The 22,772-nt window shown below is 37.9% G+C and overlaps 1 protein-coding gene across 1 annotated transcript in view; it reads right to left on the bottom strand.

Annotated features, from left to right (window-relative positions):
* Positions 1-8,813: 8,813 nt before the first annotated feature.
* Positions 8,814-22,772, bottom strand: part of CNTNAP4 (contactin associated protein family member 4) — a 292,066-nt gene continuing 278,107 nt past the window's right edge. Inside the window, exons 22-24 of the mRNA XM_077816377.1 lie at positions 17,465-17,683; positions 17,056-17,127; positions 8,814-9,007 (exon numbers count right to left, since the gene is read on the bottom strand). Of these exons, the coding sequence (XP_077672503.1) occupies positions 8,814-9,007; positions 17,056-17,127; positions 17,465-17,683 (485 nt within the window). The remainder of the gene's footprint in view (positions 9,008-17,055; positions 17,128-17,464; positions 17,684-22,772) is intronic.

Raw genomic sequence — 22,772 nt, 5'->3', positions numbered from 1 at the left:
AATAATTGCTTTTAAAAAATCCTACATGTAATTAAACCTGGCATTGTTCTGGCACGTTCTGTACCTTGAACGTTATAGAATGGAATTTGCAATCAGCATGCAAACTCGCACGTACACCAGTATGAAAGGCAATGAGGCTTCATGGTGAGGAAATGTAGAAAGGCCAGTTTGAGCTATTGCCAATAAAGCATGTTTTACTGTATCTGTAGTTAGTTTAAGAATGTTACCATGTATTAAAGGAAATTAAAAATGACTACAGCAATGGAGAAAGGACAGTTAATCCCTAGGAAGTGCCATACTGGGTAAACAGGTACTACACAAGGGCACCATTTCTATCACTCTATATATTATGTGTCTCATTTAAAACACATTTCATTTCTAAAAATGTAACATTTAGCTATCATGGGGTACAGAATAACAGGCATTCACTAACACTTTCTTAATTAGATTCTAACTAAATAGGTTTATTTGTAATCATAAAATAAGACCGTCAAAGCAATTGGTAAACATTTAAAATTCACAGTGTAATGGGATACTGTTGCCCACTGTTGTTAATTTCTATAGAGGAAAATATATACTGCTGTGCTTAATTTACACCTGGAAATAATTTGTTGTGCCAAATAAATAGCTGAGTGTCAATCCGAAAGAAAAAAATAAAATAAAAAAACCACCTCTGAGCATGCTGTACAAAAAGTAATTGACAGATGTCCCTGACAACACAATCCAATAAACATTGTTATACAAAATGAAAATATATTTATATAGAGCTTTATAAAAGAAAACATTTCCAGAGCTGTTTATAAAACAATTCTCGTCACAGAAAATATATCATTTTGCACTCTCATTCCTCTTACGTATTCTGTGCTCTGGGAACCCAGCACACACAACAAAAATACAGCAATTTACAAATCATTTTCTATAAAAATATAAAGCTATACTGTACTTCAATGCAAATCTGGACTTGGTACATTTTTCAGAGGTTTGATATCATATTTAAACTGAATCATACAGGAAACAATTAGTATCCAGCAGGATTGACTGAGGAAAACTTACACTAGAGAATGACTGCTTTTAACTTGCACAGGCATACTTTTTTTAAAAAAATGCATTTTCATTCTAAAAAGTACTTTCAATGTTACTCAAGTGGGAATCTACTATTTACTTATTTTGCTGAAGAAGAAATGCACTCACCACCAAACATCACCAGACCAGTGAACAGACTAGTTTAACTATACCATGAGAATTATCACAGGCACATTGAAGCCATCAAAACTTATAGGGTTACCAGTCCTAGCCAATATTTCTCCATCTAACAATCAGCATCTGAATGCTGCCAAAAAACTGGGTCACCAAGGCACAGCAAATTCACTTCCCAATGTCCAGGGATAGACAGGATGTACCCTGCCACTGACTTCGTAGTAGCAATCCTACCTGGACAGTGTTGCACACTTTCCATCCAGCTGCTATAATCTTGAGCTCATGGTGGTGGACCAAACGGGAGAGATGCTGCCACTACCAGGAACTCTCACATCAACACTAGGCAGGATGAACAGCTACTTGGCTTTGGGCTTTCATGCTGGCTCTGGATCCAGTTTAACAGGTTCAAGTGCAGTGTGATTCACTGGGCCAAGACCAGCCATGCCTAGGGCATCCAGGACAGCCCACTGTTGTTGGGCTCCTTGGAGGTCTCCTCAAGCTGAACACCGCTGACTCTTGACTGGAGCAAGACCATTTAGTTGTTGTGTGCCTCCCTTTCCCACTTAGCCTTGCTTGTCTTGCCCACATACAATCACTGTATAGTTATAGGTTTCAGAGTAACAGCCGTGTTAGTCTGTATTCGCAAAAAGAAAAGGAGGACTTGTGGCACCTTAGAGACTAACCAATTTATTTGAGCATAAGCTTTTGTGAGCTACAGCTCACTTCATCGGATGCAGTATAATTTGTATCTGTTGCTGATACACAGATCACACATAATGGGCCTTCATTCCTCTTTCCTCCAAAGCTCACATTGGGAGGTTTGGCTGTTCAAGCAATGCAAGACTACAATAGACATGAAACACTGTAAAGACACAAATGGTTTAAGTTCCTCCCCCAACTACAGCATCACTATATCCTCAGTGCGTATAAATCAGCATAGCTCCATTGACTTCAATAGAGGGAGATTTATACGGGCTGACATTAACAATTAGAAACAAGTAAGATATCACATACACCTCTATGTGATAACTTCTGACATATATGGATTCTTTTTATTGGTGACCTCGCTAAGTGCACATTTGTTATTATGATCAACATTTCAAAATACAGAAATCATTAGCTTGCTAACACTATGTACCTCTGTCAAAGGTAGCAAGAAATGCTTATTTTTGCTGCAAAGATATCAGAATGTGCTTACGTTTAGTTATTTAATGTAGTCAAATGTAGTGTAGTTGATGCCACTTAGTACAAGACATATGTAAGGAGATATGCAGGATCTATAATTTATATATGTAGAATGGATTTACAGCCATTAGTTTACAGTAAAGCTTTTTTTAAAAAAATGTGCAACAGTAAATGTGGTAGAGATATAGAGAGCAGCCATTGTGTCTAGAAGACTACTTCACAGGGCTAATGAAGCAGCCAAGAGGGCTAGGGGAAGGAGGGATAATATCTGGGAGAGCTCAATATCCCAAGGAATCTAAGAACACCCAGGAAGCTGCCCAGGTACCTTGTACTGGACAAATTTCCAAGGCTAGAGTACACCTGGCTTAGTGGAAGGAGTAATTTATTCATTTTTTACATTCACTCTTGGCTAATTCTGAAATTTTACAGCTTCACTGTTAGCAGCTACTTTGTTGTAATGGAATTTGTGCTCTGTTTTGTGTTTATCCATATTAAATCCATCCTGTTGGCTTCAGCTATTGCCCACTTACATGAATCTGCTGGGCACTGATTGCTGCTAACACATGGCATGTGAGCATATATGCTCCTTATGCAATAGTCCAAGAACGATTTTCTCTTCTTTTTGTGGGTGTGAATCTGTCCTTACACACTGAATAGGAGAGGAAAATCCATTTAAAGTCAAGGAATAAACTCCTGAAACAAATTGGCTAAAAAAAGATGGGTAATTAACATATTGCTTACAAGATTGATGCTGTGTTCCATTGTAATCATATTTATCATTTATATAGTGATTTTCAGCTTCAGAGTGCTTTACAAACATTAATTATTCTATCTACATAAAACCCAAATATTTTTCTCCCTATTGTACATACAGAGCAGAAAGGTTAATGGTTTCCACAAGGCCAGAGAGGGGGTAGGAGGGATGAAATTTGAAGTACCTAGTTCCTTGTCTAAGGTTCAAATCACACATTTCTTTATTCACAGAAATATGATGAATGTCTGATGATTACTTATGTTGCTTGTAAACAGGCACCTATCAGTTCACTGACACTGTAGCAGAAGGCCATGTTCAGTACCCTTTTTTCTTGGACCAGTGTACTTTATGCTGGATACTTTTTAGGTAATGCTGCTTGCAGCATACTCGTTTTCTAAAACAAATAAAAATAACCTACCCCTCAACAAAACAAAACATGAGGCTATGTTGTGCTAAAAAATGGGGTGGGGGAGTACAAAACTGTACACTCATATCTTCTACAGTGAGTATCGCATCAGAATAGTTAGAGGATTCAAATGATAGATTGCAGTGAGCACTGTGGCACACAGATTTTTGTATTCAAATCCGAAAATACAGCCCAACCAGTACTCAGTCTCACATTGTTGCTGCTGGGTGCTTCATGTCTAACACAACGGCCATTGATTCCTCCATATCTCCCCTGGAATTTAAGGGGATTTGGGGTGGCTGTTTCTTTCCCCTCATGCAGGATTTTAGGGGCTTTCAGTAAAGCCCACTGTCTCACTTAATCTGCAAAATAATCTTCTGAAGGGAAGGCTGGAAATGCAGCCCCTCCCACCCCCGGCAAAAAATACATGGTTGATTGTTTAATAGAATTGTGCTTGAAGTAGATACATATAAACAATCCATTGCATTTCTAATTGCTTGTTTGTCCAAAATACTGCAAGAACGTGGACTATTTCCCACTCCATTACACACTGGACCGTCCATCATTTTACTCTTTCTGATCACTGTGCAAAGTATTGGGGCTGGTGTAGACCCTTGGCCTTGTATCTGACTAGATGGTATAGGAGACTCACATATAGAAACGGAGCTTTTTCATCTTTAGGCCATGGGTTCATACACTTCCTAGAGCAGTAGAGACTGTGGGCCAGAACTCTATCCTTGGTTATCCCCAATTCAATATTATTTAAAGCAATGCAGTTGCACAAGAATAGCTAAGGGCAGAATTTAATCACAGGTCAACGAGAATGGACCTAGCAACTTATATGAAATGAGGTCATGATTTCACTTCAGTTTCCCCAAACTATCACCACAACTAGCACCAGTTGGTTCCTTTCTTTGGCAATTGCAGCAGTGAGATAAAAACACTAAAAGGGCTGAGAAGTCACAGAAGCCTAGATCCTGAAAGTTATTCAGGCACCTAACTCTCTCTCCTTTAGCGTCTAAATACCTTTGCGGATTTGGGCATAGTCCCTCCAGAACAGGACTGCAGCAAACAAGCAGAGTTAATTAGCAGATCTTGCTTCATAAATACTCCTGTCGTATTCTGTTGCTGGTTCCTTGTTCTGTCAGTTTGCCTTTATACAGTTTAATCCTTTTATTTAATACTGATTGCTGAAGGTTTTTTTCTGCCTAATAATGCTCAATCTCATTAAATGATCAGAAGCTTCAGGGATTCATTTGTGTTTTGTGCTGCAAAATTAGGGCCTGATTAATAAAATTCTGATCACTTCAATTATGTGGCATTTTTGCATGCTCTGCAACTACACCCCGGAGAGTCATGTTTTCGCAACATGAAGTTTTGTGAATTAAATTGTTCTTCTGTTGCAAACAAGAGGACACATTTTCCTGACAATACAATGTGGCGCTGCATAGCTCTGTAGGGTTACAGCTTCAATATGAATGTGTGACCTTCCCAAGTTTTCTCAAGCTAATGCATTTTATTTCCAAAGTCACTTGTTGAGCCGTAATAATTATTTTGTTCATCCGGTGCGACATCCATAAGTAAATATTTGCATCAGTGTTAATTTTGGGGCTGTATGACATATTTCTCATTCAATGTGTGTAGCATGCTTTCACTGCATTTAGTATGTTACACAGGCTTGGGCAATGCACCAATAGAAGTGTTTGTTTGAAGATGAAAGAAAAACAATTATTATTTTACAATGATTTTAAAATATAGAATGTATAAATAATTGCAGCCCTAGCCCACACAAAGCATTACAAATTTCCTCAGATATCATGCCACTGTTTACTCTCTGTACAACTTAAAGAGGAATGTGTTTGCCATGGGAAATAGGTCAGTGCACCATAGACATGCTATACTGGGTTGACAATGCACAGCACTTTTATAAATAACCACACTTCACCAGTATGTTATATGCACTTCTACTTTTTTTACTGCTTTAAGAAAAAGAGAGAGAATCAGTATACTGTCCTAAGTTTTAAACTCTTTTATACAAATGTTTAAAAATATTTTCCTCACTTTATTTTAAAAATTGTTTTATTAACAGAGCGAGGCAAAAGAGTACACATTGGGATAAGAGGGTCAAGGAAGGGACAGCACAATGGTGTACAATGTATCAGTGCACTTTGGTGCCACCATTTTGTTGTACCCCTAAGAAGGCAGCAAACAGTGGATAATACTGTTTCATTGACTCTGAACCTGTATATACCAGACTCCATCTACGAATATATGATCAATCTTTCTATGGCTGAAAATGGGCATTTATTCCTTCTGAGAGATGCAATTATTGTATGCTACAAATGTGTAGATGTGCATTCAACAACCCCCACCTGTTTTTTTTTTCTTCACAGAGTAAAATGCCATAAAAGTTCTTAACCATAGTGTCAGGTTTCAGAGTAGCAGCCATGTTAATCTGTATCCACAAAAAGAAAAGGAGTACTTGTGGCACCTTAGAGACTAATCAAGTTCCGATGAAGTGAGCTGTAGCTCACAAAAGCTTATGCTCAAATAAATTTGTTAGTCTCTAAGGTGCCACAAGTACGCCTTTTCTTTAAACATAGTGTGTAATTCACACAGGGATTTTTTTCATATTTAATTATTTTGCAAAATGGGTCTTTACTGAGCTATGGCCTTCCTGTTGCCTTTTTTTTTAAACACCCATCAATGAATCATGAAAGAATACAATCATTCTCTTGACATAAAGTGAAAGAAGAAACTTTTCTTTCCATTTTGACACTCAAAAAACAAAGTTAACACAAACAAATGGAGGAAGAAACAACAGGTCACTGGAATGTTAAATTTGTATATTTCCAACTTGTCCTGGTGTGGATACACTTTGGGTTCCTATTATGATCTGATAAGTATGTGGGAAGTGCCCATATAGCATAGTCTCTCTTTTAGAATTCAATCACATATTTCTTTGTGGCGGCAGCATCCAACACATTATGATCCCCAATATCACAAAAAGTTTAGTCCTGTTCCATATGATCACTCCTGCACCCTTGACTGGTAAAGGTATAGGTAGCTTAAATGAGGTTCTTACATCAAGTGTTTATTTGGAATAACAATTGCACATAATGAACAGAGGAGAGTGGGACATTCATACCAGTGTTATGGAGAAGGGAAAATATTGGCAGAATCATTAGTGATAGAATGATTTGATCCAAAGCCCAGTGAAGGCAATGGAAAGATGCCCATTGAATTCAATACATTTTGGCTCAGGTCTTTAAAGAGGGACAATGTGCTTCCCTCTTTAGAGAACAGGGGCAGGCGAAGAAGAGGGAGAGTATAAACCAGACTCGATGAAATTGCAATAAAACAATGTTTTATGATTATGACCCAGGAAATGTAGGAAAACCTCAGCACTGAATAAAGAAGAGGGACAGAAGGAGACTGTGTGCCTCAGCCTAAAGGATGTGCAATTGAAAAGGCTCCCAGTGTCAACAAGAAGGGGAGAAATTTACTCCTAGACATGAAGAGGAGCTGTAAAGAAGACAGTAGAAAAGGGACTGTGAGACTCCAGATATAAAAGTCAATAACTGAGGAAGGAAAACAAACCTAAAGGAACATATTTTCAAAGAGACCCCAACGCAACCTTTAAATTTACACCCATAATTTCTGTAAAGCACTTTTACACATGCACATTTTTGGCCAACTGCCTCAGACTTTTGTGCTCAGATAATGTATTTGGACATCTAGGATGGGATTTTCAAAAGTGTTCAGAGTTGACATAACTCTACTCCCATTGACTCAGTGGGTACTACTATTGGCTTCAATGAAAGCAGAGTTAGGCCAGAACTGAGTAATTTCTAAAATCCCATCCCTATCTTTTCAGACAGAAATGATATCTGCATTCTTAAACCCTGGTTTTAGACACACACCACTTAGTAACTCCAGAAAAGCTCATGTCCCAGAATGGCTCAGATATAGAGGCCAGACTTTTGAAATTTTGGCCTAATGATTCTATATGTTTGGCTTAAAAGGGAAGTTATTATATTTTACTATAATATTTCACTGAGGTTTTATGAGGTATTATTATGGAGTGCAGTGCAAGAGAATCAGAGCATCAGGAAGTGTGCTATTTTTAAAATGTCTTTTCTTGCCAGGATCAAAAAGAGAAACTGATTTCCTTTGTTTTATACAAATTAACCTCAGGGATTGGTATATATGATATATAACCTCATATATCTGCTGCTTTCAGAGAGCATACCTTTTGTAGTGAAGGGAGACAATTACATTTAGGCTGCATTGATAAATTTCCAATTTCCAAAATGTACCAGCCCAGGTACTCTACTTGTCCACCTTCTGCTGTTATTATTAATGATACTCAATAAGCGAATGATATTTTACTCATCTTTACAAATAAGCAGCTTGCCTTGTATAGTGATAATTTAATACTCAGAAGGTGTTGGGTAGTGCAAATAATGTGGTAACTTGCTGCAATCCACTGCCAAACACGTGATGGAAGAGCTTGTATAATTTACTGGCACACTTTGTGCACACTTCAGCCTGCACCCTGATAGAACTGCAAACTTCAAAATTAAATTCAGTCGCTAAAGATTGCCAGTGTGTCCAATTGAATAAAAGGGCCAAAGGATTGAAATTATCCCACTCTCCACAGCCAGGTTAGAACTTGATTGGTTAATGACAGCATTGGTCATTTCACATGGAAAAATAAGTAAGGGTTTTGTTTTGTTTTGGGTAGTTTGATGGCTCACGAGTAGAAGTTGACACTGGCCAACAGCGGTTGAAAAGGGATTTCAATAACAGGAAGTCACTGTGGATCACTATAAAGCAACATAGCAGAGTTTCTCAAGTAAACATTACAGTCCAACTTTGACCTTGAACAAAATGCCTGAATCACAGATTTTAAAGAGAAGGATGGGGGCAATAGCTTAAGAATTCTCCCACTTAAAAACCATATTCAGCATTCACGTTAAAATTCAGTTGTAGAAGGTCACATCAGAACAGTCGGAAACTACCAACAATGAAATTGGTTACAATATCTAATTCACTGTTACATAAAATGCATTTACGGTATAATAGCTAAGGAATGCATGTAATTTAAAGAGGCCTCCTATAGCAATCACTGAGACTGAACATATGCAGTATAATAGGTCTCAAATCCATTGCATTTACTTTGAGTGCAAGAGCTTTTTTTGTCCATTGAGAGCCCCTGGCTTAGCAAGAAAGTCACATTATTATATTAAATTAAATCATAAATGCCAATCAGAAGAAGTATTCCTTTTGATTTTCGTTGACTGTATTTTGCATGCTGAGCTCACATTTCAGGGCAGTCTCGGCACTGTCCTCATTTTGTGATCCTTTTGCCTCATTTTTTTTATATACACTTTTTTTTTTATAAATGCGTACAGCTATGGCAGCGATGCAAAGCAGGATGAATATCACAACTGCTATCACACCTAGGGAGGAGAGAGGAGGAGAGAAAACTGATCAGATATACTAGACAAATAATAAGTGAGATTCATAGCCCAGGTTCAATCAGCGTGTGCTGTAGAGCCGATGTGGTGGGACCGCAGGAGGGGAAATGGAAGTATAACAACAATCCCCCTGAAACTCCCAATGAAACTAGAACTTCCGAGCAAACTGGTGTAGCCCACAAATGAACAGGCCTGGCCATAAAATACAAGGAGTGAGGAGCATTCAGAAGAAGTGCTGGTTCAATACCTCCCCTGGACATCCTTTTATGGAGTCTAGCCAGAGATTAAAGCTTCTCACCCCATGTCTGATGGTGCCAGGACCAATACTTGCCCGCACCTTTTAGAAGAAAATCCCCATTCATATACAGTTTCCCTTGGAAGCACAAGTTGGGATGGGCAGGTAATCACGGCCCTAACTTATGCCCCCTGCTCTGAATCAAGCCCTACATCTACACTGTATCATTACAGTCTAATGCTTGTCATAATAATCAAGACACGCTTGATTGAAAAAGAGGCTGACCACATGTTCTTTGGGGCCAGGCCTCTATGTGAAAAAAAATGTGGGATTCTTTTCCTTCCTGTACTCAGGATTGTGTCACTGTGTTTGATGGGCGAGGTGTGTGCATGCCTGGCTCCTGAATGAACAGGAACATTTGTGGCTCCCTGGATAGCACTGGCTTTGCCACTTCAGATGTTTCTGAATTAGTCTTGCCACACAATACCACCACCACACCAACCATCACAACAATAACCCCATAGTCCAGAGCCTGCTGAATGGAGGAAAAAGAAAGGGTGAGAGAAATATCTTTGTACACTTATAATTTAGGGAAGCACTCAGATACCATGGTGATGGTCACCATATAAAGGACTCAATAGATTGGGTAGATAGGATTAAAGCTGCCACTACTGAAGATTTATAGTACAGTTCCTGTAACAGGATAGGGGCAAGAAAGAGAGAAATGCTTACAGTTCTATATCAACCACAGAGAGTAAATGAAAACAATGCATCCATTTTAAAAGAAAAGCAATGATTTGGCCATTTGTCATCATCTCATAAAAACCTATCCTCTTCAAAATGCTTCATTTTATATCAAGTTACGAGGACCTTATTGTGTGATTTTTCTCTCTATACAGAAGTCTCCCTGATGTTTTGAGGGCAGACTGACTGCATGATCCGGCCTTTATTAACATACACCAGGATGTACACTGTTTTGTTTTTCTGTAACAGCACATACATAGTCTGAGGGCTTATCTATGTACAATTTTCTAAAGCAATAGAGTTAAGATGGTACAATCCCTTATGCATTAATGCACTTATACCTGTATAAAGGTACTTTTATTAGTATTAGGGGTTTAACTGATATAATTAAAGCAGCACAAAAACTGTGTGTACACTAGAACTGTGTGAATTATTGATTTTTTGGCACTTACAAAAAACAGTTTCAAGTCAACCCCAAAACTAATTTATTTAATTTTCAGCAAATTGAAACATTGAAAAAAAATAATTTGTGTCGAATTAAACATTTTGAAACTAAATGTTTCATTTTGATTTGTGAGTGTATTTTTCTTTTTAAATTAAATCAAAGGTAATTTCAAAACAAAAAGTTATTTTGATTGAAAAAATCACAATATTTTGTTCTGAAAATGTTTAAATGAAACATTTCAACCTTTTTTGAATTGTTTCAGTAGTTTTTTTTAAATCAAAATAATTTGCCAAAATCAACACAAATTTGTGAGTCAACCCCAATTTGTATTTTTTCACCAAGGAAGAGTTTTGGTTGAAAAATTTCACTCACTTGTAGAGTATGCCACTCTCAATGTGTTCAACAGCAATAACCAGAGAGGTTTACATTAAAAATAGTGGGAACTTAAGTGTCTCTTGCAGTTCAAAAACAATTATGGTTTTAATACACTTAAAACATAACCCTCTAAAATTTATCTAGCACATAAATTAAGTATCTTTCCTACATGATAAGTAATTATGACAGAGATAGACACATGTGAAAACCCAGTATCAGGAACCAAGTGTGAAATCTTGACCACACTGAAGTCAATGACAAAACTCCCAAGGAGGACTTCAGTAGGTCAGGATCTCACCCCAAAAGGTTAGAATGTGTTTAGGTACTAATTTTTTGTTTGTATATTTGTTTTTCATTATGGCTGAATATATAGTAAATGTACAATGGGCTTTTAAGACTTGCAGGTGCCTAAAGCTTGCTGATGTTCTCAGCCATTGCTCAGGTAATAGTCTGAGGTGAGGTGCTTACTATACAGTTGTTTTCTATTTATGAGAATGAAAACGAGAAATAGGAGGCAAAATTATACCAAAGTTGCAACCTAAAACTAGAAAGTTAAACGTTAAAGGTCAAACATATACTCTGGCACAAACAATCAGGGTCTTTGACCTTTGAGTGACCTAAACTGTGGAAGAAATAATTGTGTGCGCAAGAGTAGCTGTGTTTCGCCTTCCTTTATCTGCCTCACCCAGTACAGATCCCACCTCTCTTCTACTGACCAATCATATTTAGAAGGAGGATGAACCACATCATGGTGCTTGCCAGTGCATCCTTAGAGATCCTATACTTAGGGAAGTGGGTGCAAATCAAGCACCAGCCAGCTCGCATGTGAATATCCAAGACATATCACTCATCCTTGCTTTGAATCTGTGGGCTGCTGTTGATGCTTGCACTCCATGGGACTGATTTTCCATTACCTTGCACCTCATGTTGTCATTTACATCGATACACAGTGAGTTCAAAGTGGGTATGGTACCATTCTGATTTGGTAGCAACTGACATTCACTTCATACAAATATAAACAAGATGCAAGGTAGTAGAGAATGAGGCCCAAGACTAGGAAACATCAACATCCAGTGGGTTGTACAATAGTCACTAGAGGACCCACTTTAGGCTGTATAATGGATATTACTGGAGATGATGTGTCAGATGAGAAGAACCCAATTTGATTTTCAGAAGCCAAAATGAATTTGCAGTGAATAAGAAAAAAAAAATGTATTTGTAAACTGAGAACATTTGATTTGGAAATCATTGAGTGACAGACAAACAAAAAACCCTAGAATGACATATTGAATGTTACTTATCAGAGTAGAACACCTTAAGCTGTGTTAAAATTGCAGTGTTTTTAGGTTCCTGAACATCTTCCTTTCTTCCCTTTCTACAACTGTAGTCTTGAGATTTCAGACTATGGTATTTTTTCCCCACCCTAACATGTTTAGTGTGTGTAACAAAAGGTTCCTGTGGAGAGCTAAGTAACTGATTTTAAAAATCAAATGGATGTTTGTTTGTGTTTAAGTTTCAGGTGAGTTAACAATTACAGATCTTTCACAGCAGGTATCCTATTTCTGCTTAGGCCAAACTCCTTGCAATCTGCAATACCAGCCTTCTAGAGAAAAGTGGTATCAGGATCAGACAAACTGTAGAAAGAATAGAAGGAGCATGTCCTGATGCAAAGTCACCTTAAATCAACAGAATACCTTTGAGCAAATGGCTTGGAGATTCTGCATATAGGACCCAATCAGAGTGGATAGATTATAGAGTGCAGACTAGATAGATTTATGTATTCACAATCCAGTTATTGTGCTGTGAAGAACTACACTATGATTATCTAAATATCTGCACTCTGATTGGCAGAATATTGGAATAGCATATAATTACTGAGAAAATTACAAAGACTAGGTAAACCAGATACCCAGAACCAATCAGAACAGAAGGAACGTCATAACTTGAAAAATACTCTGATTGGCTGAGACAATTCCATTTCATTATAATAATAATCACATATTTGTATTCACTAGAATGAAAAATTCAACTGTGCGCATAAGACTCCTCAAATGCCTAGATACCACGGTGATTGGCACCTTATAATTGTCCCCCCTCCCATTAGTTTGTCTAACAAATTAACCTAGGAAATGTGCTTGATTCAGAAGCACTTTTGTTTGGAGTGACACTTTGGTTTGACGGAGGGGCCTTTTGGTAGGGAGGGTTCTCAGTCCCTTTTTGTCTGAATCAACCTTTCCTTGCAGGGCTGAGCCCATAAGAAGCATTTTTTCCCTCAAATAAATGTTACTCAGTGACACTAAAATAACTGAAATCCTCATTGACAGAGAAATTGTCTGTGGGTGGAATTCATCCATGGCACAAAGGAACAACACAAGTTTCTTAAGCACGACTTTATCGTACAACAGGGTCCTGCATGAGGCTGTACAAATATGTCTGCATACTTCTCACTTCCCACAAAAAGGGGGAATGAAGGTTGATGATGGAGTGGGCCACAGATGACCCAGGTGAGGAGGTCATGGAATTCACTTTTACATTAACCTAGTGGCCCCTTTGGCTAGACTGGTGGCCTTATAGCCTTGAATAGCAGTCATAGAGGGTCTGTGCTGCAATCTCACATTCCAGCCCTAGATTAAATGTTGGATTTCACCCCCTCAGCTCATTTGTCTTCACACCCATAGGCCATTATTTTTCAAACTTTGTGTGAGTGAAGCAAATTTTCTCCAATGAGAAGAAGACATAATAGTTTGGTACTGAATAGTCTTCCTGATTTACAAGGACATTTTGACAAATGAATGACTAAATGTCAGAATATAGGATAGTTCTAAGGCCATCTCAAATTTGTGACAAATATATGTATAACATGCTGTCATAAATATAAAGGGAAGGGTAAACCTCTTTGAAATCCCTCCTGGCCAGGGGAAAGCTCCTCTCACCTGTAAAGGGTTAAGAAGCTAACGGTAACCTCGCTGGCACCTGACCAAAATGACCAATGAGGAGACAAGATACTTTCAAAAGCTGGGAGGAGGGAGAGAAACAAAGGGGTCTGTGTGTCTGTCTATATGCTGGTTTCTGCCGGGGATAGACCAGGAATGGAGTCTTAGAACTTTTAGCAAGTAATCTAGCTAGGTATGTGTTAGATTATGATTTCTTTAAATGGCTGAGAAAAGGATTGTGCTGAATAGAATAACTATTTCTGTCTGTGTATCTTTTTTGAAACTTAAGGTTTTGCCTAGAGGGGTTCTCTATGTTTTTTTATCTAATTACCCTGTAAGATATCTACCATCCTGATTTTACAGAGGGGATTTCTTTATTTCTATTTACTTCTATTTTTATTAAAAGTCTTCTTGTAAGAAACTGAATGCTTTTTCATTGTTCTCAGATCCAAGGGTTTGGGTCTGTGGTCACCTATGCAAATTGGTGAGGCTTTTTATCCAACATTTCCCAGGAAAGGGGGGTGCAAGTGTTGGGAGGATTGTTCATTGTTCTTAAGATCCAAGGGTCTGGGTCTGTATTCACCTAGGCAAATTGGTGAGGCTTTTTACCAAACCTTGTCCAGGAAGTGGGGTGCAAGGTTTTGGGAAGTATTTTGGGGGGAAGGACGCGTCCAAACAGCTCTTCCCCAGTAACCAGTATTAGTTTGGTGGTGGTAGCGGCCAGTCCAAGGACAACGGGTGGAATATTTTGTACCTTGGGGAAGTTTTGACCTAAGCTGGTAAAGATAAGCTTAGGAGGTTTTTCATGCAGGTCCCCACATCTGTACCCTAGAGTTCAGAGTGGGGGAGGAACCTTGACACATGCTATGTACAATATAAATCTAGTTAAGGTTGACTGTTTCAATTTAATTTAAGGGTGAAAAACATTACATGGATGTTGCAGTTATTCCCAAAACAGGCATCATCAACCTAGGAAATTCAAAGTTAAGGATTCATTTAAAAGAAATTCAAACATGTTAAGACATGGAACCCAAATAACTTTAACTCTGCTCAGTAGTGACACTGTAGAAAAAATATGGAAAAAAATGTTATCTATAAAAATCGGTTTGATTTAATCTGGGACTGCAAACAGTATAATGCCTTAACCATAATCCTTTGGTTTATGACTGCATGTCATTATTACAAGGCAGACTCAAGGCTGATGAGATGACTGAACTGTGCATGTCCATGCTATACAGAGTGTTTGGTAAAATATGGAAAACACACTGTAAAAGAAAGAAATATTTTGTTTGGTTAGTTGAGGAGTGGTCCAAACCCCAGTCAAATCAATAAGTCTTTCTGTTAATCTTAAAAGTAGTTGGATCAGGTCCTAAAGGAATAAGCAGAGTATCTATTTTATTTTCTAGAATTTTTGGTTGAGAAGTCCTCAGATCTGATTACTATCCATTGAACCTGGTACCAATAATACTAACCTCAAACTTTTCCTTTCATACCTTTACCATATATAAAATTGTCCATTCATTTCAGGACATTACATATAATTTAAGGACATTTCTAATACAATTCTAATGTCATTTAGGACATTTCTTGGCTCTGCCAAACATTAGTAGCAAAAGTAAAAGCACCATCAACCTTCTGTACTCAACACTGTTAACAGAAAACATTCCAGAATTTGCCCTAAAACTGCAGACTTTAGCATCACCATTTAAGCAGGCAACCTTTGATCAGCTGTTGTTTTAGTGGTTTTAAGGAAGTGATTTGTGTGGACAATACGTCATTAATCATCTGCCATATTGGGTCGAGGATGCCATCATTTCAGTTGTTCTATATGTGACTGCAGGTTCTGTAGTTATAAATCCCTTATCCTCTGTGGGAAGATTTAGTAGTTTTATTCCACTAAATTTGGAATTTGTCTGTTCAGGCTCTTAAGGCCCTTGCAAAAGAAACATATTCAGAATTTAACCAGAGAAGACAAAGGATGGGTTCTCTTTTTTCTGAACAAGTCACTAATTGAAACTGAATCACTGAATGATATAGCAAAAAACCGTTTTCAGGACCAAAGAGAAGTTCCTTCATCTCTCTTCTTCCAAAGAAAAAAAAATACCATCAGAAAACTCTCACAGGATAGAGTCTCACAGGATAGCTATTTAAAGGAATGTCACTGGCATATATTTGTTACAACACCATTTGTGGAAACTGAAATTCTACCGAGAGTTTTGTGTCCCCAAACTCACATTATCAGACTTGCTTGACTTCTCTGAAGTTTATCCTTCTGAAGAGAGAAAACTGTTAGGCTTTCTAGCAGCTCAGTTGAAAAGTTCTGAGAAGTCTGCAAGAGCCAGGAACAAAACCTGGATTTGCTGACTCCAAATCCATAGTACTCAATTTCAAGGTTTTCTATTGACCATATAATGTACATCTTGAACAAAATAAAATGAGACTTACACAAGATAAGTGTTATTTTATTTCATTTTGGAGTGATTAAATTGTGTATGATTCCCCCACTGCAGAACCTTTAATAAAAACAGATTTTCTTAAAAAGAGCTTAAACAAGAACTAAACGTGATTTTCCTGAAAAAGCAGTTAGATAGATCAGCAGAAATAGTAAGGAGAAGTAAGAAAAACAATACTCTAATTAACATTAACTATATTTTTAACATCTTAATGTGGATTTTTATTTTCCAGCTTTTTTGAAACACTGAAAATCAGTGCAAATGGTTCTCAGTCCATGAGCATATTGCATTCTGAATGATAAACCAAAATGAAACCTGCCTTGGGGTACAACAGGCATTCAAGCCATGCAAATTCCCCATTTTCTCAAGCATAAAGGCAAGGCAAAAGCCGTGCTGCTGAGATCTATTTAACAAAGGGCTTCCTCACTTTGAACATGCTCCACTGGCAAAAGTGAATCATTGTAAAAGCCAAAAAGCCATAAAAATGCTCTTTCCTTGAAAATATGCTGTATGCCCTAAGGTATCCAAGTAGGTATCCATTCATAGATACTTTCATTAAGCAGCTTAGTAAACTGTTCTTAAAATGCTGTGCATCAATAGCGTATTCAAATATTTATATAAACTGTCACTACATAAGCTAATGTTATAAGTAGACAAGAGTAACTGATATTTTAAAACATCACTTTGACTTTTTCACTCAGCTCCTAACACTTTGTAGTAAAACGGAGCTTCTTTCACTTTGATACTGTTTTCCTTGTGCACCCAAAAGTTCCACTGACTTTACTTTAGCATTGAAAGATTCAAAGTTAATTTAAAAAATGGTTCCAGTGAAGCCTTTATATTACCTCCAATAATTGCAGAGTCACTTCGGATTGCATTAGCTAAGGGCTCTCCCTCATCTATTGGTCCAGAATGATCTGCAACAGAAAAAAAAGGAAAATGACAGAAAGTAGAATTCTCAAGATACTTATGTTTGGTTAAGGTTCACACACAGTATGGAACTGTGAAGTTAGTATGGGTCTACATGGTTCTAAAGATCAGTGTTGTCAATCACACTATGTGAAGGTGAACAGGAAAGTGAAAATATTAAGAGGAAACGACAGAGGCTAGAAAAATGGAAGAGAAGAACAAACAGAACAGAGAATGTTTTCAATCCACCCCGTCATGTACCCCCATGTAAAAAAGACAGTAATGAATGAAGTTCTGAGAACTCCTGTGTTTTAGAGGGCAAAACAAGTGATAGCCATATGCTACCTGCAAATGAATGGGTTGTTTCACTTGATGTTGAGTCAGCTCCCGTTGAAGTACCGCAGTTAGATTCAGTGAAACGTCCCTTTACAATGACGGGTGCTGAGCTGGTATGGTGCAATGCAGCTTTCAAAGGAGCAAAGTGGTTGAACTGCACTGAAGATAGACATCCAATAAACCCCTGAGAGTTTGCCTTCATTGTGTCCTGATCTACATCATTACTTTCTGTCAATCAAAAGAAAAAGAACACAGTCATACTGCAAATGTACAAAATAAAGTGAAAGATGAATAATTGAATAATTAACCTGAACTCCTCTGACTACATTTATGCTACAGCAACATATGTAGATTTGCTGAATTCCTTTCTTGTCTGTCTTTAATGAAAAGACAGCCAGATATATTCAACTTTTTTTAAAAATGGATGACAGTTGCTAGTCTGCTGAGGGACATGCAGTTAACTCACTATAATAAGTTGCAAAGCAAAAAGACTCAAATGCAACTAAAATATTTAAATTAAAATGTATCTCTCTTTCATTCTGCAAAGAAATAAAGTACATTCATGAAAAATACATATTATACTAGGCTCTTACTCATAAATATGTACATTATTGGATCATATTATTTCTACAGATTCACTACGCCTTTCCATCATCAGCATATCTGTCAAACAAAAAAAAAAAAGCAGACCTCAGATACTGGGAACTCATACAGATGTCTTGCTTGTGAAATGTTAAAAATGAATACTGGTCCAATCCAGTGTCCCTGTTAAACATGATACCTTTCCTACTTCACTAAAGGGAAAAAAACTACTAACTATCTCTTGGGTTACCTTCGTAAAAAGTATGTATCCTTTCAAAGCCCTTTGTCTACTCACCACCCAGCATTCCACTCTGGAATGTGGACAGAACTCATTTGTGCTGGCAAATTTAATTTAAAAAACAAATTCTGGGTAACACATAATATTAATTGTCCCAAAGATATGCTTACAGAAAATAAGTTTCTGAGCTCTGTCCAAGTTAAATCATGCAGTCACAGCCTCTGCATTACCAAATATTACAAAGTTGATCGAATGTATGCTCAGTCTTAGCATAGAAATTAGCTCATAACCTTTACAATCTAGGAAGTTGTTACCATTATTTCAGCAAATACCTGTACATTAGTTTGTCGCTATGTATTGATGAATGGGATGACCAACTCAGTCTTAACATGTGAAATGAAAACCGGGATAAGATGTGGCAAAGTATAAAACTTAACACCTTCATCAGACACTTCCTGCTTAATTTGAAACAACATTTTAAATAAACATTACTGGGACCTCAGCAAGACACTGCTTGCTCATTTCAAATGACAGATTCTATAAAAAATGTGATAAAATTAGCCAGCTCCATTATGGAGACTCATCTAAAGAACATGGTGGTTAAATGGCCAGTAGCTGGTCTACACTCGTGTTCCAACCATTACTAACATTGGAGCTGCACTGATGGTATGGCAAGTGGTGGGAAACAGCCAAAAGTCATGCCTTGAGCTGCTAAAATGGGTGAATTTGCCTCACTGCTATGCGCTCTTTAATAGGTTGGGGGCCATGTCAGCACAGCACCATCAGAATTGTTGGAATATACCCTTACAAATGAAGTTGAGCAACTCAAGAGAAGAATCATACAGAGAAGCCCTTTAAGCTGGAGAGGGGAGAAAGATTGTCTCAAGATGCGTATGAAGGAGAAACCTTTTGTCTAACTGTGAGTACGATGGAAAAACTGAGTAGGATAGAAAACCTCGCATCCTTTGCCATTATAATTAATTTGGTGTTAGGCAGCCAATGTGCTTTTCTAAATAGAAACAGATTTGGATATTTAATAATCCTTGTGTGAATTTCACTCATTTACTCTCCCAAACAAAATAACATATCTGAAGTCTAGTCTTTCCTGACCATTTGTAGTAACGGCATGTTTTTGAAAATAATGTGTTGCAGGTGGGTGGGTGGGTGGGTGTGTGGCGGGGGGGGGAGGAAGGATTAGTTTTGTGGTACACTGTAACTCTGCATTTTTCACATAGGTATTTTATACCAGCATTTCAGCTCATTTGCTGAGTGTATTTTGAGATGATTCATAGAATAAAAATAAAATTATCCCACCTACACTACCTCCTTCTACAAAGAGCTTGTTTTGAATTCTGCCTCATCTATTTGTCCTCAGTGGAGTGCAGAAGGTTAGCAGACACACAAATCTTAAGAGAACACTTTAAAAAAGGAACTAGTGCAATCAAGAGACTTCTGTTTGACCTCTCTCCTTGACAATTTCCAACTATGATGATGATAATCAAGGTTTCACAGGTTTCAAATTCCTGTCAAGTGTAATTTTACGTTGAATTATTTTATTTGCTTGACTTTTTACAGTCTGTCTAGACCTTCATGACTGTCACTTAAGCAAAACAGAAGCACTATTCATTTTTGACATTCAGAGCAAAAATTTGAAATGAGGCTGTAAATGGTGCATTAAAAACACACTTGTACAAAATTCTGCATTTATACATAGTTTTGTGGGCACAATGGCTGCATGGACATTTTGGCTGACACAACTATTATACCCTCATATAAACAGTCAGCATTGATCCACTAGCATGAGTGGATATATTTCCATTGAAGTGAGTGGACTTATATCTGTGTCTGCAGGGGGTACATCTGGCTACATGTTTGTAACATAGATATTTTCATTTACATTGTGAAATTTTCAAAACATGAAAAAAACAGAATATATAGAATAACTTACATAAGGTTCTGGTGAAACCATCTAAAATACAAGATTGTAGTGCTACTAAATATTGGAAAGTGGGTGGAGTATACTGGCCAACTATTGTGCTGGAACAAAAGTATTAGAAAGTTAAAAATATTTGTATTATTTATTACTGATAAGTAGTTGCTGTGAGGATGCTCAATTTAATATTCTTTCATTGCATAATCACTTTTCTGGGCCTGGGATTTCTTCACTATAGTTCTAGGAGTACTACGACAATTCCAGAACCCTCTTCCTTATCTAGTTACAAGAGTAAAACATGTTTACTTCTAACAAAAATTATCAGTAGGAAAAGCAGTTGATAAACAGGAAACTATAGGATATTTCATGAAACTTCTTGCTGCTTTCACTAACAATCTAAATGCTAAAGCCCAGAAGCAAAGAGAGTAACAAATGGTTACATGGCTTTATTTTAAAAGATGTCACTTTCCACACTCATGCAAGAAATAATAAGATTAAAATAAAACATAGCAAGCAAATATTCTGCCAATAGAATTTCCCTTAAACTGACACATCTTGGCTAAATTCCTGAATAGTTAGGTTTATGTCCAGTACTGCAAGTTTGTAGAAACTTTTTCCCCAGAAAAAGTTGTATTATTCATTTGTTGCATGTGCGCCTAGACTAGATTCGCTGACTAAAATGAGTAAAAAATCTGGTGAAATAATAAGAGTTTAAAATATGTCCCATATGAACTCTTTGGATGACACCTACATATACAGTAAATGACGGCAGCTATATACGAGACTGAGAACATATTTTACCAGTGTCTCAGAGATGCATAGTAAAATTGGGTACTACATACTCACTGCAGAGACACATTGAATTCCAATTATGTGAAAATTGCAAATTTTTGCCATATCAGGTTGCTTTTTTTTTAAACCAACCTTTAAATGCCATTCTACTGTGGGTTTTAAATAACAATGCAGGGCTGATGGACAGAAGTAGGATTTTTTTAAGCAACTATTGATTAGCAGCTGTTTCACTGCAGCATTTGTATGGGTGCATACAAACACTATGGTTTTAATAGGCTGATTTTATTAAGAGTTTGAATCCTTCCCTTACTCTTCTCTTTAACCTCTCACTCTCCTCTGGCTCTTTCCCCTTGCAATACAAGCATGCACTAGGCTCTCATAAGAAACAAAATAAAAACACACCCTTGACTCTCCACGTGTCTCTGCAACTACCACCCCACTCTCTTCTGCCTTTCATCTCTAAGATTATTGAATGCACTGTCTACAAGTTTTACATGGGAGGGAGGGATAGCTCATTGGTTTGAGCATTGGCCTGCTGAACCCAGGGTTGTGAGCACAATCCTTGAGGGGGCCATTTAGGGATCTGGGGCAAAAATTGGGGAATGGTCCTTCTTTGAGCAGGGGGTTGGACGAGATAACCTCCTGAGGTCCCTTCCAACCCTGATATTCTATGATACGTGGAGTTCCTCTCCTCCAGTTCATTCTGAGACCCTCACATTCTGACCCTTGTCTGTTACTGAAACTACTCTTCCCAAAGTCTCTAATGACCTTGTCCTAGCTAATGTTCAGAACCAGTACTTAATCCTCATCCTTCTTGACCTGTCAGCTCCCTTGACATGACTGTAAATGATCTTTGTGAAATCATATCATCCCTTGGCTTCCATGGCTGTCCTCTACTGGTTCTCCTGCTTCCTCTGTAATCACCCCTTTTGTGTGCCCCATGGAGAATTCTTCTCATGAACCTACCAGCTTTCTGCAGGCATTTCTTTAGTCCCCTTCTCTTCTCCCTCTATGCCTTTTCTCTGGGTAATCTCATCTGCAAACACAATTCAACTACCATCTCTATGCTGACGACTCACAGATCTACCTCTCTGCTCCAGATCTGTCTCCTGTCCAAACCAAATTTTTGACCTGCCTAATATCTCCTTGTGGATATCAACTGTCAGCTCAAGCTCAACATGCCTAAAATAGCACTCCTAATAGTTCCTCTCCTCGCCCACCCACAGCCCTCCCTGCTATCTCCTTAATCACTGTGGACAACACCACCATCCTGCCTGTCACCAAGACCCTTAACCTGGATGTCATCTTCATCTTGCACCTCTCACTATTTCCTCACATCCAGGCTATATCTAAATCTCGTTGCTTCTTTCTGAGTACCTCTCTAATATACAGACCTTCGTATGCATCCACAGGCACCCTCCAATCTCTCATCTTGATTACTGCAATATCCTTCCCTCTGGCCTTAACATATGCAATCTTGCCTTGCTCAGATCCATTCAGAATACTGCCGCAAAGACCATTTTCCTAGCCTGTCCCTTGGACAATGTCACCCCTCTGTTTGCATCCCTGCATTGGCTCCTCTTCTCTAGAACATCAAACATAAGCTATTTGTCTTCACTTTCAAGGACCTTCGTGGTCTAGCCCCATTCTAGCTATCATCTCTCATTCAGATCAACTCCAATCTATGATTGGTCCATGATGCCAGCCTACATTGTCCACTTGTTAAATTTTCTAACAAGCACCGTCATGCTTTCTCCCATGCTGTCCCTTAC

The sequence above is a fragment of the Eretmochelys imbricata genome, chromosome 5, assembly GCF_965152235.1.
Source record: "Eretmochelys imbricata isolate rEreImb1 chromosome 5, rEreImb1.hap1, whole genome shotgun sequence".
Lineage (NCBI taxonomy): Eukaryota > Metazoa > Chordata > Testudines > Cheloniidae > Eretmochelys > Eretmochelys imbricata.
This window is presented reverse-complemented; position numbering and strand designations above follow the sequence as displayed.